Source organism: Polyodon spathula, chromosome 12 (genome assembly GCF_017654505.1).
Source record: "Polyodon spathula isolate WHYD16114869_AA chromosome 12, ASM1765450v1, whole genome shotgun sequence".
Classification (NCBI taxonomy): Eukaryota; Metazoa; Chordata; class Actinopteri; order Acipenseriformes; family Polyodontidae; genus Polyodon; species Polyodon spathula.
Window position 1 is genome coordinate 3,801,043 of NC_054545.1, and position 20,038 is coordinate 3,821,080.

At 37.5% G+C, this 20,038-nt stretch overlaps 1 protein-coding gene across 2 annotated transcripts; it reads left to right on the top strand.

Moving 5' to 3' along the window:
- Window positions 1–2,099: 2,099 nt before the first annotated feature.
- LOC121323986 (coiled-coil domain-containing protein 170-like) lies at window positions 2,100–19,583 on the top strand. 2 transcript variants are annotated; one of them, XM_041265349.1, is made up of 12 exons: window positions 2,100–2,343; window positions 2,669–2,730; window positions 2,948–2,993; window positions 7,222–7,350; window positions 7,861–8,105; window positions 8,684–8,828; window positions 9,345–9,530; window positions 14,054–14,371; window positions 15,423–15,596; window positions 16,351–16,593; window positions 17,390–17,626; window positions 18,139–19,582. In XM_041265349.1, the coding sequence occupies exons 1-12, from the start codon at window positions 2,197–2,199 to the stop codon at window positions 18,433–18,435; spliced, it is 2,229 nt and encodes a 742-aa protein (XP_041121283.1). In that variant the 5' UTR covers window positions 2,100–2,196; the 3' UTR covers window positions 18,436–19,582. The 2 variants fall into 2 exon arrangements, with proteins under 2 accessions (XP_041121283.1, XP_041121284.1); XM_041265350.1 differs by lacking the exon at window positions 17,390–17,626 and having other exon boundaries at window positions 18,139–19,583.
- Window positions 19,584–20,038: the final 455 nt, after the last annotated feature.

Sequence of the window (20,038 nt, forward strand, 5' to 3'; positions counted from 1 at the left end):
ATATCCAGGATTACTAAAATGAATTACTAAATGTTCTGCCTAAATTCTCAGAAGTACTGTACAGAACTTAAAATCCCACGTGGCTTTAGCTGTCCACTGCTGAGAGACATTCCTAATCATTTATTCGATTCATTATTTTTGCTGTGCGTCTACATTTTCTCTGCTCGGGCTCTGCAAGGGTCTTCTGCTAGTGTTACTTCTTGCACCAGCACTTCCAAGGCTAATTATGCTCTCAAGAGGGCACCAGGGTTGATTCTGAGGTGAACTACATGAGAAGAGTCAAGCAGACCAACGTTTCGGCTAAAGCCATAGTCAGACGCCAGGGATTACATTGTTATCATGCTGTTGTGAAAAAGAATCCCATGGACCATGGAGTAATTACAAGATGCAGGGATTGATGAATAACTGGTTTTAATAAAAACTTAAATAATAGTTGTAAGCAATAAGTGCAATAACCCTAAAACTACAAAAAGCAAGAAAGCATACCTTACAACAGGGTGTTCAGATGTGACCCAATATCCACACACCTAGGATGCTGTTCAGCACGAGGCAAACCCCCCAAAGTGAAATGGTTGTCAAGCGAATCAGGGAGAGTGATTCTAAAAGCTTCTTTTATTGTAATATTCCTGGACAGTTTTGATGCTACTACAATACAGTCTGACTATTCACTCAGTTTGGGAGTACCTACCGTTGTACTGAACTGAGTTCTATCATTTAGAAACTAATTGTATCTAGTATGTATCACAATGGACAATTTGATGCATTTTAAGTATACCAGTATCTCGACATAAACTAAGGGTTGGATACTGCATAGCAAACAAGCAAACAACAAAACAGCAGCACACACACACACACACACACACACACACACACACACACACATATATATATATATATATATATATATATATATATATATATATATATATATATATATATATATATATATATATATCATATAAATGAAATCTATCTCTGGTGTATTTCAGATTTGTTTAATATGTGCTGTTAGTGGAATGAAACACATACAAATGTTTTATATTTAAATTGATTGTGGCTCCTTAGTGCAAAAATAAGCATAGGGAGACACCATGTGGAGAAATACATTAATAACATATAATATTCTTTACCATGCTTTGGCCTTTGTCTGCAAAACATATCATGTCTTTTATATTTAAATCCACGCTTCAAGCCAGGTGCAAATATATACAATTGGTTTGACTGAACATTTAACATTTGCAAGACAATGAAGCTGTATGGTAAAACTAACTTTATACATCTCAGCCACAGACCTTGACCTTGGGTACAAAGCATGTATAACAGGGCAGAGGCTGGGTGTAAACTAGCAGCACTCCACATACAAGCATCTTAACCACGATGCAAAAGAGCTGGACATGTCTGCATTCGTGCTTTCAGAGTTTTTATTCCCATTTCATCTCACCAACAACTAGACACCTCTAGTTCATAGACTAACAGTGTGCGCCTTAATCAGAGACTCTTTGAATGACTTGAGTGTCAGATTGTCAATCTCTTTGGTTGCACTGATATTAGAGGGTATTTGATACTTTATATGAAACAAAATAGAATAACTGCACTAGATATAATTCAGTGTATGTCTATACTGGAGTATAGCTTCAAACATATTATGAATATTTGAGGCGGTCAGGTATAAGGAGGACTATTTTCATTGAGAAACAGCAAAACTATCACTATACTTTGGTGATAAAAATTAAAAATCAATGTATTTGCTCATTTGAGTAGATTAAGGCAGAAAGAAGGTACACACATCATCTGTTCCTTCCAGTATATGGGGAACACTCAAAGTGCTTAGTGCCTGCTGTGCAATATGAGGTCCATTTCTTTTGTGTTTCTCTAAAGACTCTTGGGATATAGTCTGCTGCACCCGGGAGTATCTCTTGCTACTGTTTGGATGGTTTCTATGGAAGCAGACCACACCCACCACCTGTTGTGTTGCAGTAGTAAAGGTAACACAATCATTTACAGTCATCGTTAGGCGGAACATGCCATGTTTAGAACAACCTATGGACCAACCAATTACAAAGAGTGTTGTTCATTGCAATGCTGTAGCCCTGGGGAAAGGTTGTGCCACGCCTTGTTGTGCATGTACCGCAGATCATAAGTGAGTTCACTAAGGGAGCTGGCTGACTATACTGTCGGCTTTCCATTTTAATAATAATGGCATATTTTCATAGACCAGGGATCCAGACTGACAGCAGAAAGCCCAGGAATGTCAGCAGCAGGATGCAGGATTTTCTAGATGACACCCCCATGCCATATATTACCCCAGCTACCCCAGCCTCCTCCAGCCTGACCTATTCCGAGGTAAGGACCGTGCACCCGCTTTTACCATGCTGTATCATTGACTAAGCTCATATACAATAAAAGACAACTCATTCATAAGTTTAAGCATTCAGTCACAAGGACCAGCGGTGTCTTACTATTATTCAGCATATCTAATTTAAAAGGAAATTGTGATCAACAGAAATAGACATTTTATATAAATGCATTTCCACTTGACAATAACAAAATTATGCATATGGTATTTTCTTTAGGCCTGTTGTATTATTAAACAGTAAAGTATATGGACAGCATGAAGACATAATCCTCTTCAGTCATGCTGTCAAATAAAGCCTTCAATTATTTTCAGCTTGAGGAACACATGAAGATGCGGGTGGAGAAGAGAGGAGACTTGGCTGCTTTAGAAACAAGGTATTATGTTAATGTTAATGCACCAGAGACTCTTCAAAATGTAACATTTGATCTTGCAATTATTTATTACCAAAGAGGACCAAGATCAACCCCAGTGAATGTAACCCGAGACAGTTGCTCTCTAATACTGTATTAGTGAAGGGCTTAGTATTTTTAGTGAACTGTTCTGATAAACCAATTTGCTATTTTTTAATACAGAACTTCCTATATGTTTTAGGAATGGCACTGCCCAGGACTTCCTCAGAAACCTTGATGCCCCCAGGGTACGTTTCACCTTTACATCATGGCAAGTAACATTTTAGTGAGATTAAAGACCAGTATACCTATTCAGAAACTGAGAAATGAATGCGAACATTGAGTTTTTGTTTGGTAAGTCTCTAAATAACACTGAACATTTAGGAGACACAGAATGAATTGGAAATAGCTCATATCTCTAATTTCTGCATAAAACATGTAGTTTTATAACTTCTGTTCTTAATTATATATATATATATATATATATATATATATATATATATATATATATATATATATATATATATATATATTATATGTGTGTGTGTGTGTGTGTGTGTGTCTCACATTATTTTTGCTATGCGTTCCCCAGGAAAGTGAATCTTTGTGGTCCAGCAAATATCAAAATATATTGTGGGACTGAATTATCTTCTTTATGAACAGAGCACCTGAAGAAAGGTGTCTGTTTGAAAATCCCCAGGACTGGCCCTACAGCATTACTACCCTTCTCACTATCACTACACACACTCACAGATAGGTATTAAAGGTTTCGGTTCAAGCTGGATGTGTCTGGACATGTTCTAGCAGATACAGCTCTTCTATTGTTAAAAACTGTGGCCGTGTTCAATTGATTGGCTTGCTAACTTTCCCCAAGAAGATACCATAGCCAGTCATCCTGAGGACACAAAAGAAACCCCTTTGATTAATACATAGCTGTCATTGTCCTATAGGGAAGTAACTGAAAGACATTTTAGCATTAATTTGTAAAATCTTATATGATAAAATACTTCACTAAAGTGACCTCTATAAAATCCATGAGAGACATAACCATCATATTCTCGCTTGATAGTTGGAAGACTGGCCCAAGCAGTATTCAAGGCTCAATTGGTTCGATTTGATTTTAAGAATAAATTTTAAGAATAAATCCCTGCATGGCTAGAGCTCTGCAGGATATGCAGCAAAGGATGTTTCTGGTGAGGTCATGATTCCTGTCTCTCGTCTCCACGCTCTATTTTTCAGACCCCCCTCCATTGATTAACCTGAATCGCATGATATATGTATTTGCACTGAAATTTACACAGTACTTCACTCCTATTAATTAAACTGACATTTTCTTTTGTGTTGCCTGATGTCAGTTGAGCAAATTGATGCATTGCATAATTACCTGGGCAAGCAACCAGTGTCAGCCTGGATTGTTTTCCTCCTAAGGAAGGTTTTATCAGTTCTCATAGTTTACAGGCATAAATTTCTCGCTGGCTATAAACCCCAAGCTCCATTACAGGAATGGATTTATACCCAGAGTTCAGCCAAAGGATGGCTAGCATCTGTCCTCAGAAGGAAAATACTTAATTTTTTTTCCACTGATAGATAGTGGAACTCATTTAGATTGTGAAATAATTTTAAAATGACTTAGAATACTTCTATTTATTTAAAGTTAAAATAAATATTGTGTTGCCTTCTATTAAAAAAAAAAGAAACTGCCTTGTTTTTCTTCCTTTCTGATTCTTAACAAGTTTAAATTGATGTGGTCTGCTTGGGATGTTGTCAATTTCCTGTGATCTGTGGGTGGGATAGATTAATAAAAATCCTAACCAGAAAATGAAGCCAACAACAAGCTCTTGGTCATTAAAAGGTACATTTTGTTCCTGACTGAGTTCCTAGGATACTGAATAAGGATTGCATTGCCATCTCCCAGATCTGTGTTGTGCTTAGCTTGAAGCAGCAGGTGCAAGGAGTTACATTGATGCAACCTAATCAGGGCTAAACAGCCTTATGTATGTTCTTTTAACTACCCTCAAAATCTATTTAAATTTCAGAGCACAAACCCCACAATTTTTCTGTCTCAGTAGCAGAATGTATCATAAGAATGCGTGCTGCGATCACAATATTAATTTATTCAATACTAAGGGGATTGCTTTACTTATGAGAAATTAGTTGGCGATCTTACAGTGAGATAGTAGTAATCAAAGACAGATGTTTAGCTCTCTTTTAGAAACTGCTTTCCTAGTTTAGCTTTTAATTTAAATGTTACAGTAAGAAGACAATCAATTGTCGATCCCTCTCTACTTATTGTTCTCTTTGCTGTAATGCCTAGAGCAGGGCTTCTCAAACTCGGTCCTGGGGACCCCCTGTGGCTGCTGGTTTTCATTCCAACCCAGCTCTCAATTACTGAACTAGACCCTTAATTGAAGTGATAATTTGCTTAATTAGATCTTTTTACTTGTTTTCAGCTTTTGAACAGTTGCATATTTCAAGTTAGCTATAATATTTGATAAGTAACGAACTGCAACTGTTTAAGAGCTGAAAACAAGTAAAAAGGTCTAATTAAGCAAAATATCAGTTCAATGAAGGGTCTAGTTAAGTAATTGAGGGCTCGGTTGGAATGAAAACCAGCAGCCACAGGGGGTCCCCAGGACCGAGTTTGAGAAGCCCTGGACTAGATTTCCTTCTTGCCCCTGACAATAATCAGAGGAAGACCTGGAAGAATTTGTGTTATGAACAACACTGAATGGAAATGCAAATGCATTGTGGGTCAAAAATGTATTGCGAGCAATTTGAGAAAAATATGAAAGTAGAAAGAAATTCACAAATCAATTCGTCTCAATTGACATAACCTTGTATTGCCTTGATTATACACTAGATGGAGCTGTTGCTCCCTTGTACATAGCTACCGAGTGTTGAGTTTCTGTAGTATTAAATGGTATAACTTCTCTCGCCTGATGGATAGATGCTTGTTTGGAAAGCAGCTTCAGGGTTTGAGCTGATGCTCACTGTGGCATTACCTTGCTCTGATGCTCTGTTCAGTTTTATTTTTAATCACTGGCATATTCCCCCCTGGATAGTCATCCAGTAGGGCTGCTACCTGTGCATTTACTTAACTTTTCTCAAGCAGTTAGTGTATGTATAATGTGATGCCCAGCAGCACCTGCCTCACCTGGACACTATTGTCAGAACCACTTCTCTCAATCAAGTCTGGTGAATACTCTTTGCTTTAGTTGTTGCGTTGTGATCTTGTACCGCTGTGTTGTTGCAACTCTTAGGGGCACCTACAGCACGAGCAGCAACAATTGATACAAGCACTGACCTTCAACCTCAAGGCTGCTTTAGAACTCAATCTGATTGGATCATTTATGGATTAAGTAGCTGTTTGTTTAAACAGCTGCACTGCTTGCGATTCAATTTGCAAATCACATTTGAAATCCTGATGCTAAAGTCTTTTTTTGTATATGAAACCAGTCATTCTGTCCACAATCTCTCTATCACTCTGCACTCTCATAATTCTGCAATTTTACCAACATGTAAAAATATAAAATTTGATTAAAATATAATGTGTTTATGAACATGGTCATGAACAAGGACATTTTGACAATAAGAATGGTCTTGTTCTCCAGTCATCTAACCAATGATCTGGTTTTAAATGTAGAATGGGGGCCAGTGGAACGGGTGACTCATTCGTGTTGTTGTGACTGGGCAGGCATTACAGATTCAAGTTCCAAGTATTTGTTGCTTAAAAGCTACTTGCAGATGCAGACTGTGGTGCACTTAGTCCCTGCTCTTGTCTCCTTTGCAGAGCAAAGTTCCTGTAACTGGGTAACGGGAATGCATGGTTTTAAGGAATTTCTGTTTTGTGGAGGAGTCTTCGTTTTCTGTTCTGTATCCAAAGCAGCTGGTTAGTTTTGTGTATTTATTTCAACCATATTTGACCAGTTCTACTCAATCAGATACAAACCTTGTTATTTGCTTGCGTGCATTTGAGTCCCAAGAAGCGGGTGCAATGTCATTTGTGAAGTTTAATATATATATATATATATATATATATATATCATATATATTACTATAATATATATATATATATATATATTTGCTGAGAGTGACTCTCACCCCTCGGGTACCATCTAGCAATAAAATAACATACATAACATGACACAGTATATGAGACTAACAACATCATTGACAACACAAACAAAATCGAGTTACAGTCTACAAAACTGTGAATAACACTTATTTCATACTAGGACCGTAAACTGTAATAACTTAGAAAGGAGGATCATCTCTAGTGACACACTATAAAGTTCGGTTGGTCAGTAATTATATATATTATATATATATATAATCTATTTGATATGTATATATATATATCTTATATATATATATAGATATATGTGTGTGTGTGAATCTCATCTGTGGCAGAAAGCTAGCTCCCATGCTTAATGTTTCTTGTTAATTAAAGAGACTGCTTATATTCTTCTTTCACAGGTATCGTTTGACCCCCTGGTAGATGTTCCAGACTCAAGGCCCCAGCTGTCACACTACAAGCTGATAGCAGACACCACTCATAGTGAATATGCAGCGCTGCTGGTGAAATTCGACAGCCAGCAAACTGAGGTAAGCAACTGGAGCAACAGGGCTTAACAACAGGATTCTTGGTCAGTTGGCTGATAAGGGTGAGGCTGACGATAGGGGTTTAGTGGTAAAAGCTTGCATTATCTTGCAATGATTTATTTAGTTTTATTTTATTATTCTGTTTTTTTTATCCACACCAGCCAGTCAGCTCCGCTGGTACACAATGCACTTGAAGATAAAAAAGCGAACTAGAAGCCTTGGAAAAGGAGTTGTCTTGTAGCGTATATCACAATGTGTCCCATAGTCCTGTAAGATTACTCAGCCTTTCAGTGTACTCTTATAAGAAACATTGGTAACACATACTGCGCTGTTGGTCACAGATTTATTCCATTTATTAGTCATAGTAAATCTTAGCGGTGGTCCAAATAAAAAGGGGGTATTGCCACTGAACTGGAGCTCTGATCATTAATCCTTGTAAAAAAAAAACAACTGGAAACAACTCTCTTCACCAAAAACTGGTGCCTTATTTTGGTAAACCACCTTTTTATTCAGGTAAAGGATCTCCAGAATAGACTGGCATTAAAGGAGGCTTCTGTGATGCAGCTGAAGGCTGAGCTGGAGCACTATAAGGAGAACAGTGCCCGCCAGGCCTCCCTCATCATGTCTCTGAGAGACCACGTCAAAGGGACAGAGACCTTGTCAGCAACGAAGTCACAGGCAGATACCAGCCTCCATGCTTTACAAAGAGAGAACCGGGAGCTTAAAGAAAGGGTCACAGAACTTAAAGACAGACTGAGGTCAGTTGATTGTTCTTATAATGTTTAATACCCGACTTCACCAAGAAAGTTGTTGTCGTTGTAATAGGACTGATGTGCCCGAACTGTGGCTTCTGAAAATTATTTGGGTTTTTTTTTGCTCTCAGCTACTAGAAAATAAAAAATAGACAGGAGACAAGAACACTGGGGCACATCTGGTATTCTTAGAAAATGTCTCACTTTTTGCAGGAGTCAGTACTAGTGTTGATAGGGGTGGTGTGCAATGCAATCAGAACATTGTGGGAGTTGGCAAGCAATAGCTGTATTCTGTTGGGATACATACATTCATACATACATACATGCATGCATGCATACATGCATACATACATACAATACTAGTACAGTGTTTTATTTCCAGTACAGTGAACATTTCAAAGATGTTCTGAAAAGTGCAGGCATATCCAGGTATATACAGTGCATATGAACACTGACGCAAATTAATCAAATAATATAAAAGTCACTTGTGACAAACTAGTGTTTTTTTAAGCACCAGATAGATTTCTGTATGACCTGGGGGTGGATTACATGTTGCAAAAGAAAACTAATGCCTGTGTTTCCAGGTTGCAACTTTCAGAGAGAGAGGATGCTGAACACAAGGCAACACACATGGAGAGGAGGTTGACAGACATCACAGCTAAACTTGTGTCATGCCTAAAGATTAACACAAAGGAGCCAGATAACCCTCTTGATGCTGTGATATTAAAAGTAAGACTAAATCTCTTTCTCTTTCTTTGATGCAGTAATGCATAACTTCGAAATGGTTAAAATGATTTGATTTCCCTCTATACATACAATATGAATGAAAAACATGCTATTTTTAAACTGCAATTTGAGGATGCTTATTCTTGTAATACCTGTGATAGGCAGGTGGTAATGTGCTAAGAGAGATCTTAGCTGATGAATTATCGTGTGCTTGACAGCTTCTGGGGCTTTTGTGAAAATTAGTGGGTCCCAATTAATTCTGTTGATTAATTGATTAATTAGGCACCGTGATTGAGTTAATGCATGAAATTTAAGATGGAGAGGTTTATTATATTATTTGTCATTTGTTTGCAACTTCATTCAGCCTTTCATTAGTATTGAACACAGACAAGCTTCAGAATGGGTAGAATGAGTTAATGTTGCAATTTCTTATCACCAGATTTTTTGGTTCTATTCTAAGAGTAAAATCATTAACATTTGTTGAATGTTTGTTCCTCATCATGTTATTTTTTCACAAAGGTTTCTGAGTTATGTGAGGAACATTTTCAACAGCAAGTAAAAATTGCAAGTTTAATGGATGCGCTAGCCAGCCAAGACCAGGAGTTCAAGGCAAGTCGAGAGACGATTATGAAGCTTGTCTCGGAAGTGAGCCAGCAGAAGAGGGCTGTGGCTACTTGTACTGATGAAATGAAAGTACTGAAGAAGGTAAAGGATGCTTTCATTTTTGTTAAGGTTTTAATAAGTACTGACAATGCACATCCATCATTGAAGTTTACTGTGATAAATGTGCACAGAAGTTTTACAATTTAGCATGCTGTTTCCTTTGCTTATAGTAAACAATTGCCATGCTCTACATTTAAAATATATTTCTCTCAAGCTTTTTTTTTTTATTATGGACAGTAAACAGTGATATAGTCAAAAAGAAAGAAAATAGTAAACAATAAAATAATACAAATTAAAAAACTGAAATGTCATCGTTTTTTAAGTATTCATCCCCCTGGGTCAATACTTGGTTGAACCACCTCTGGCAGCTATTACAGCCAGTAGTCTTTTCAGATAAGTCTCTATTAACTTTGCACACCATGATGAAGCAATATTTACCCATTCCTCCTCGCAAAATTGCTCAAGCTGTGTCAAGTTAGTTGGGGAACGGTGATGGACAGCAATTTTGCCATAGATTTTTGATGGGATTAAGGTCAGGACTCTGACTGGGCCACTCAAGGACATATATATTTTTCATTTTAAGCCACTCCAGTGTTGCTCTGGCAGTGTGCTTTGCATCATTGTTTTGTTGAAAGACGAAATTCTTCTGCAGTTTGAGTTTTTTGGCAACAGGGAGCAGGTTTTTATTTAGGATTTCTCTGTATTGTGCGCCATTCATCCTCCCATCAATCCTGACAATATTCCCAGTCCCTGCTGCTGAAAATCATTCTCATAACATGATGCTACCACCCCCATACCTTACGGTGGGGATGGTGTTACCTGGCTGGTGTGCAGTTTTTGATTTGCGCCACACATACCGCTTAGTGTTCAGGCCAAAAAGTTCCACATTAGTCTCATCAGACCACAAGACATTCTGCACATGACTGTAATATCTTCTAGATGATGTTTTTCAAACTCTTTGCGGGCAAGGTTATGGGTTTTTTTCAGCCAGGGCTTCTTCCTTGCCACTATCCCATAAAGGCCCTTTTTGTGGAGTGCCCTGGAGATTGTTGATACATGAACATCATCGTCCATTGCAGCCACTGACATCTGTAACTCATTCAGTCACAGTTGGCCTCACAGTAGCTTCCCTAAGAAGTGCCGTTCTTGTCCTGCAACTAAGTTTAGAGGGACGGCCTGATCTAGGCAGTGTTGTGATAGTTTCGTATTTTTCCCCCTTCTGTATGATGGAATGCATTGAGCTCTGAGGGATGTTCAATGCCTTTGAAATGATTTGGTACCCTTCCCCAGATTTGTGCTTCTCTATCATCACATCCCTGACTTGCTAAGAATGCTCTTTCGTCTTCATTTTGATTCTTTCTTTTGAAAGTCTCTCCATACTGTGGGACCATACAGAGAGAGCGGTATTTATCCTCCTTTAATTTAAATCAAGTGATCCACTAATTTCTTATACAGGTGGAGTCCGTCAACAAATTGTGTGACTTGTTGAGGTAATATATTGCACCTGAGCAAATTTAGGCTTGCAATTACAAAGGGTATGAATACTTTTTTAAAATGATAATTTCCATTTTTCATTTTTAATAAATTGTTGAAAGCTTTTGGAATTTCTTTTGATTTGACATGCTGCTCAAGGCTTTGTAGACCAGTGCGAAAAAAAATCCTAATTTAATCTATTCAAATTCTATATATATATATATATATATATATATATATACACACATACACACACACACATATATACACCTATATATATAACCTTGTGACTGGAAAAATACTGTCTGAAAAATGACAAGTGTGGGGGTTATATTATTAACCTTCTCCAATCAATAACAGGAGCATTCTCAAATTGCAGTTTTAAAATAGTAAATCTTTCATACATATTGTTTGATTTCAATCATTTCAAAAATGATGAGCTGCATAGATGGACAAGGAATCATCTTTATATTTTGAAGTTATGCATTACTGCATCAAAGATTATAGAAAGAGATTTAGTCTTACTTTTAATATCACAGCATCAAGAGGGTTATCTGGCTCCTTTGTGTTAATCTTTAGGCATGACACAAGTTTAGCTGTGATGTCTGTCAACCTCCTCTCCATGTGTGTTGCCTTGTGTTCAGCATCCTCTCTCTCTGAAAGTTGCAACCTGGAAACACAGGCATTAGTTTTCTTTTGCAACATGTAATCCACCCCCAGGTCATACAGAAATCTATCTGGTGCTTAAAAAAAGACCTGACTAATTTGTCACAAAGTGACTTTTATATTATTTGATTAATTTGCATCAGTGTTCATATACTGTGTGTACCTCAATATACCTGCACTTTTCAGAACAGCTTTGAAATGTTCACTGTGCTGGAAATAAAACACTCTACCAGTGTTCTATGTATTTATGCTATCCGACTCCCACAGAGGGCTCCTGTTATTGTTTTGTGGGTTTGTAAAGTATCACAATGTTCTGGTTGCACACCACCCCTATCTACACCAGTACACCAGATGTACCCCATTGTTCTTGTCTCCTGTCTAGTTCTCATTTAATAATAGTTCTCATTCTGTCAATGTTTTCTTTAATGTTGACAATGTCCTCCTGATTGTTGCTTCAAATATACAGCTGTGGCCAAAAGTTTTCTATCACCTAGAATTTTAGGATTGAGACATAATAATAATACAAAAAAATCTACAAGAACATCCTTTAGATCTGTTATTTAACACCATGTAATCAAATAAACTACAAAATGGTATCGCAAAAGTCTGCCAGAAGCCATAATAGTAGTGCAGTTTTTTGGTAAGTATATGGAAAAGTACAAAGCGGTATGTAATTCAATATGTTTATGTAACATTATTCAACAGGTTTCATTTGACTCTATGAAGCAAAATGTGTTAAATGTGTTTCTACAGGGTGATGCAACACTTTTGACCATAGCTGTATAGCTCCAGTAGCCAACTTAAGGTGTCCATCGAATTTAGCCAAATTTAGAACCCTCTACCAAAAAGTGTTTCATGCTACTTCTGGAAACTGGAGTATCATGTTATAATCTGTCTGGCCTATATTGCAGTAGTAATGCTATTGAGCCTACTGGACTATCAGTGGAGTAAAACTAAGTAATAAAAAAGTTACTTCAAAGTAATAAAGTTTAAGTCTTCATTGAAATAAGACTATCCAATAGTGTACAAAATGTAATGCTGAAATATCAAATGTATTTTAAGAAACTGGGATCAATTTTATAACCTGAACACTTATTCAATAAAACTACCTTAATATATGTGAAATTATCTATTATTCTTTTAATCCCTGTGCATGGAATGAATATTCAATATCTATTCAAACTACTGCAAGGATAAGAATATTGTTTTAATAAAATTCTTCTTTGGATTATAAAGATGAAAGCAATAAAAAGTAAAACGTACTTAAAACGTACCAATGTAATTCTAATAAGAAATTGATTTACTGTAGCTCGATTTGTAGCCACTGGAGGTCATACTCTCAAAGCGGTTTACTCCAGCCTTTAATTAACTCCCATTTTTGAAAGAGGTAAAAACACCTGTTAAATTTACAAAACTTGAACCAAAAAACTAAATATAGTTCTCTTCAGCGCTCTCAGTGTGTTTTGTAACCATGATTTTTGATTATTTCAAAAAATAGGAGTTAATTAAAGAATAGAGGACTTTGAACAAGTGTATTTCAGGGATTTTTACATGTGAGTAGTCTAAACAATTGTTAATCATCCCTTTAGCACTGAAAACATGTCTAATGTTTCTAAAATCAGTAAATACTATACAACTACACTTCAAGTAGACCTACTGTTTTAGATATTGTTCACAGTCCTTTTAAAGATTTAAACATGCAGATCCACCAGTATATAGATTAGACACCTGCGTCTGCTTAATTTAATAATCAAAAGGAACCATGTTAAAAAGAAAAGAACAAAAAAATGGTTTAAACAAAATTCAAATAAAAAAGGAACCACGTTTACTGTGGTCCTGTATCTATAATGCTGTATTTACAATGGATTGCACAGGTTTACAACCTATACCTGCAGCAATCATGTACCATGCGATCCACTTATGTGTTGTCTATCTTAGCTGTTAACTCAGGGACAGCAGATAAGAACGGCCAGCTGGTTTTACTAGCTGGACCGTCGACACACTGCCGTGCAATCCAACAGGTCCTGACCGAGGCAAGGCGTCCTGCCAGATGAGTGCGGGGAAATCAATAAAGACATGTCTGTGGCCATATCCAGGATCTAGTGCAGTCCGTCTGGAGCCTTTAACAGGAACTACAATTGTCAAAAACTAATAAAAAGGAAGAGAACAAACTCTACAGATCCATCTACAGATTGATTTAGTCACGGCATTGCATTGGTTTCAATGAAACTAGGGGGATGAGGGAGATTGCTTGTGCTGTGCTGGTTTGAGTGAAGATCATTTCCTGTACTTTTAATGCTTCCCATGATGTTATCTTCAAGATGTTTTTTTTTTTTTTTTATCTCCACAATTACTGCAAGCCTATCTCTACTAAATATAACTCGTTTTCTGGGTTATTTTTTTTTTTTTTTATAAATTCCTGACAGGAAAGAGACGAGGCTCTTCTGGCCAGAGCAACCTCAAACCGAGAAGGCAAGCTGCTGTGGGAAAGACTGGAAGAGAGCCAGAAGGCCAGGGATGCCTCAAGGCAGGAGCAGCTTCATACAGGACATGAGAAGAAGCAAATGGAGGATCTCTTGCACTCCAAGCTCCATGAAGCCAAAGCTGCTCACCATCTCTATAAGACCTTCCTCAGTCAACTGACAAACCTTTTAAGCAATGGTTTAATAACCGTACCTGAGTCAGAGGAAGCTGTGATAGAAAGAATACGAGAACTCTGCAGTCAAGTGAGGGACAGGAAGCATGTGAGTACCACAGGCTCTGAACTTAATTACTCTCGGGGTATTGCTGGTTTAAAACGTATGAGAGATAGTCCCCACTGTCCCCCATGCCAATTGAATCATTTACAATATGCTCAGAATTAGAAAAGTATCCACTAGTACTGGGTTAAGGCTTTGATTGCATTGCCAGCTGAGCGATGGATTAGTACTCTGAACTATTTAGTGTACAGATTGCTAACAAAATCTTATATTACATGTTTATCAAGCTCCTGGGTCAAAACTTATTACATTTCAAAGTTACCTGGCATTTGTATGTGCAATGAGTTTCATTCAGTAACATCCTTTTTTTTTTATTCCATTACAATGAAAAAGTGTTTGTGGATGTAACATTGCACAGATATGAGAAAGGTACTCCGTTTGATAAACTGTACTTTCACAAAATGTAACGCAATGTTGAACAGCAAACTGACCATTAAGGGTTTTCCTTTAATGAGAATAACCTTCATGTATCCATGTAAAACAAAAAAGACATGGCCAAGAAGCAAATACAGAGAAAACAAACAAACCAAAAACCAAAAAAAAACATTTACCTTGTTGCTAGGATTTTCATACTGTTGGGTAAAACAGAGATACCTTCATCTGTGTATGTTATCACAAACCTGCAAGTATCAAGTCAATAATATTTTGGCATCTCATATTGCCTTGAGAAGTCAAAGGGAGTTGTATTAGTGATACAGAGTGGGGAGGAATCATGTCCTAAGCATCCTGATCGTGGCTGTGCATTACAAAGCAGATGAGGTGCTTCTAGCCTCAGCAGACTCTTTTGCACAGCGGTATCGGCGCTATGCTTTTATACAAGAGGTCCCGGGTTCACGCCCGCCCTCCACCTGTGTGTGTTTGCCTTGCTCTGTGTGATACACCTGCCTGCAGGAACTGAGATCGCTACAATATAATCTCCATCAGCCTTGCTTAGGTTCTTTCTATAATAGGGAAGGCAATGTGCGTTTTACAAGACTCCAGCTTTTTTAAATTAAAATTATTTAGTTTTTTTACAAGTGCCTTTTCCTCTTTGTAGCACTTGAAATTTGTAAATGAACTTAGGAAGAAGCTAAAGGTGGAAGAAGATATTTCCGAGGATCCTCTCCACTCACAGTACGACGTGCTGCTGACCAGAGCAGAGGATCTTGGGAGCCTTGATGGCGAGTCCTATTCTGACTGCAAGAACCTGATCCACATTCTGCAGAAGAAAGTAAGTGATGACGAGAAGCTGCTATTCAGGACAGCAGAAACGCTGCTGTCTTTCTGCGAAATTCCATTGTGTTATTTTCTCTTGAGTCATACCATTCTATGCAGTACAATATGTACCAATAACACATATTCAACTTAGATTCCCAAAGCACTTAAATAGAAATTATATTAAAAAGAATAATATAAGGTTTGGGGTGTACTAAAGGGCACAAAGGGAGTATTTTCAGCTCCAGGGTCTTTTAAGATTATAAACTGAAGGAGGGAGGGAGGCTACTTCTTGTATCTTTTTCATAAAAAAGTGCCTTGTGCTTTTCTATCAGTTAAACTGCATTGCTTTATAGATACAAGCCTTAGCCTATAAAGTAGAATACCATCACAATTTGATAGTGTTTGGACATTTTTCCTATCTTTGATAGGTGTATTAAAAAGAAACTGAAGAACACTTGGCTGCAGACAGCGGAAGGTGAGTGAGTGGAATGCAAATCAAATTTCACATGATTTCACATGAGCTTGAATCTTAATGGAAGGGCTGTTAGCTATCCAGGACACAGAATCCAAGAGTCCCAGAAAGTAGATTCCACACCACGAATAAGAGCGTGCACAGGATTCCCTGCTTGTTAGAAAGATCTGCAGTCAACATGCTAATCTGTCCAACAGCAACCTTGCAAAAAGCACACACAAAAAAAAAAAGAAACACCAGGGTGCCACTCATGTTGTAAAAAGACAGAATATTGCTCTTTTGTTTTCTGTTGTAGGTAGCGTCACAGAAAGAAAAACTGGAAAGCAAGAAGACAGAACTGGAGAGCCTGTACAAAAAAATAAAGACCCTGGAAGGTGCCAAGGAAACACAGTTCCTGCTGATGATGGAGAAGAAACAAAAGAGTGAAACAGTGCAGAAGCTTGAGAAGAAGGTTGAAAAGCTTCAGGACCAGCTGAGTGAAGCGAAGTGTTCCAACCAGACTCTGAAGAACAAACTTGCTGAAACCAAAAACCTTCAGGTGAGAGTAGGATTAATGAGGGAGAATATGCATTTTGGTTGGGAAACTCCTCACTCTATGATGCAAATAACCTGGACCAGGAGTTAAAACTAATCATACAGTATTGCCCTGTATCTCATCATTTCTATTAATATATTTCATGGGTTTACAGGTATTAGTTTAAATATTTTGTAGCAATCTGCATTGACAGTCTGTCATTAAAATACATGTGCCACTGCTTCTCAAAAGTAATATGTACAGCACAAACATTCTGAGGGCGTGTGAGCATCCTCCGATCTCACAAACCTAAAGCCAGAATTGCTTTTAGTCCAAGCAATCCAGACCAGAGGTGGACGGGCTACCGATCCCAGAGAACAGAGATCAGCCCTGTTTTTTATCCCCTCTGAATGTGCTCTGTGTCTGGCCAGTAGTGTTCGCTGTTATACGACGAGGCGAAGCAATCTCTGCTGGTTTCCCATTCCCCACATTGGGAGAGTCAGCTCCAATCTGACGCCCCTTTTGGAGTCCACAGCAAAGTTCAGCCTCTTTGTACAGCTCAGACCTGAACTGGCACCGTCCAAACTGTGTGACTCATCCTCTGCTCCAAGTGACAGCGCTGTAATGGGATAAGCCACTCGGGGACCCCTAGAATGTAATATTTGAGTGTAAAATCACTGGGCTTTAACAGTATTCGTTATTTTTATTTACTAAATGAGTAAAAATAAATGAGGTGTTAATGTGCTGTTGGGAAAATGTTAACATCTCCACATAATCAATGATCAAGAAGTATGAGCTGTAATCATAGTTTCTCACGCAGGTAAAAACCGCCGAACAGAGCAAAACTATCGAAGTGCTAAATAAGTCACTGGAGGCGGTAGAAAAAATCAAGGACAAGGCAGCTCAGAAAGTTGTCAGCCTGAAAACAGAGCTAGACCACACAAAGAGTGAGGTGAGAGAGGAGAAGGAGAGGGCGCAGTACATGCTGGAGGCCATCACTAATGAGCTACGAACCGTTAAGAGGGCGCTGGAACAAGTGGCCACAAGAGAGAAAAGGGTGAGGCGGAAATAAATTATACATACGAAATAGCGTACAATGAGTTTGGATTTTGGGGTGTCATTCACATTGTTTTAAGGTGTTATTGAGTCAAAACAATAGCCCTCAGTTTAATCCAAAACCAAACTAAAGCAATCTCTCTAAAACACAGGAACTTACCAACCCTTGTTTTGTCTCGTGAGTATAACAATGGCAATGTATAATGCTTTGATTTGGTGTTAATGTTTGTTAGATTCAAATATATTATGATAAAAGACAAGTTATATTAGATACAACTACCTTGTGATAACATCGAGTGCCACTATGGAGTTTCAGTACACTACATGTAAACATCAATCTCTCATTCCTACTTTTGCCTGAAGAAGAGACCTTTGAGGTCTTGAAAGCTTGTGATTAATTATTGTTTAGTTAGGCCAATAAAATGTATAAAATCTTCTCTTTGTTTAAAGTCAGTTAATTTTCAGATGACCTCCACCATTCTCAGATGAGTTTGTCTCTTTCTCATTTTCCAGCTTATAGATTTCAGAGAATCTGTCACAAGGCTGCTGGGATTCAACACCAGCACTATGTCCATTCCTGACCATGAGATTCTGTCTCAGCTAAAGAGCTGTGTCCAGCCTTATGGGAACCAAGGTGACCCAGCACACAACCCGGATAGCTCCCACGCTGCACTGCACTATGGGTTTAGGGACGGCTACAACCATCCACAGCACTTCGGTGCTACAGCACCGCCAACCATCCAAGCCAAAGTCCAGTATGTTTCTTCTGAAAAGAAGCCTGGTACAGCTAACAAATCATCAAAGTGGTAAAACAGCTAAGTACACATCATGGGCCAATAGGCTTTCGTGTTTATACCATGTTTATAAACAGAAACTAAAATGAACAAAATGATCATTGTACTGTAGACCAGTTGCAGCTTATTTAGGACTCTCAAGAATTGTTGTCTTAAAACTCACAATATCTTTCTACTGTACTGTTTTTATTGATTTTTTGGGGGGTTTTTTTGTATTTAATGATATTAATAAGGGAGTCAATAAATTAAACACCAATATGATTAATATATTAATGGCTTCACAGATACCTCGTAGAACTAATCTTCAACTACCCTGTTTACTGGCTGGTTTCACTGACCCCGATTAGCATTTTTGACTATCCAATATTACTTTAGGTAAGGTGGAGCTGATTCTATGAAACCAGCTATGCCTTAGGAAATTGATCTAGGCCAAGGACAAGATTAGTACCATAAGATTAGCCACTGATAAGATCATAAAAGTGGAACCCAGCAACCTCAGAATGTTTTGTTTGCTTTAGATTATAGATCAACATGGAATGTTGTTGTGATGCAGTTAAAATCATTTGGCAGCCTATAATATTTAAACAAGCATGTGTTAGTTAAAAAAAAAGTGATGTAAAAACAGATATTGTAGACCTTTCTATTCTAAAAACAAGACAAACCAAAAGCCTGATGTCTTTTTGTATTTAATTTTTTTAATCATTGTTTTATTTTATTAAATTTAAGCACTGAAAATATCATTGATTTTTGTTGGTGTTAGAAGTGCAGGGTTGACATCTGATGTGCTGGCTGCATTTATATCTTTTTTTAAAACATTTTACTCAAACGCTCACCTGGGTTATTGAAATGACACTTATGGAAGATGAAGACTCAGTCTGTAATGCTGTATCATTAACGTTTGGGTAGATATAATTGATTTCATAAGGGACATGCCTGGTTATGTTTTCAACAAAAGGCATTACAATTGAGAACAGAACTTTTCTTGATCTTGTTGATAATGAAAATATTTCTCTTTAAGGAGGGTTACATGTATGCTGAATTAATTATGTTTGAACTGTTACAAATAATTGAATTTAAAGAAAGAACAATGGAAATATGCACACTTGTTTAAATGACAGGAGGTATGTAAATATATGTATGTTTTTAAACAATAAATTATAATATATTTCAACAGCAATCCTTCTTGTCTTGTGTCTCAGCCATTACAGCTATGGCCAGATGTTCTGTATCACCCTGTAGGACTTTTGCTTCATAAAGTCGAATGAAACTTGTTGAATAATGTTCCGTTAACATATCGAATTACACACTGCTTTGTAGTTTTCCATATACTAAATGAGAAAATTTTAAAATGTGACATTTGGAAATCTAACATAAAATACTGTGTTACTATTTTGGATTCTGGCAGACGTTATCTAAATTATGTTCATAATGTCTTAATCCTACAATTCTTCCGTTACTGGAGGGGTTTTCAGGATAACTCAAAAAAGTCACTGAAGCAGGATGGATGCCATTCTGCCTTAAAAATATCTGAACCTGATGAGTATGCATCCTGTTTAATTAATTAAAAAACAACCAAATGTGGTTTGTGAGTATTTGTAACCGTCTGTGTTTCGTCCCTG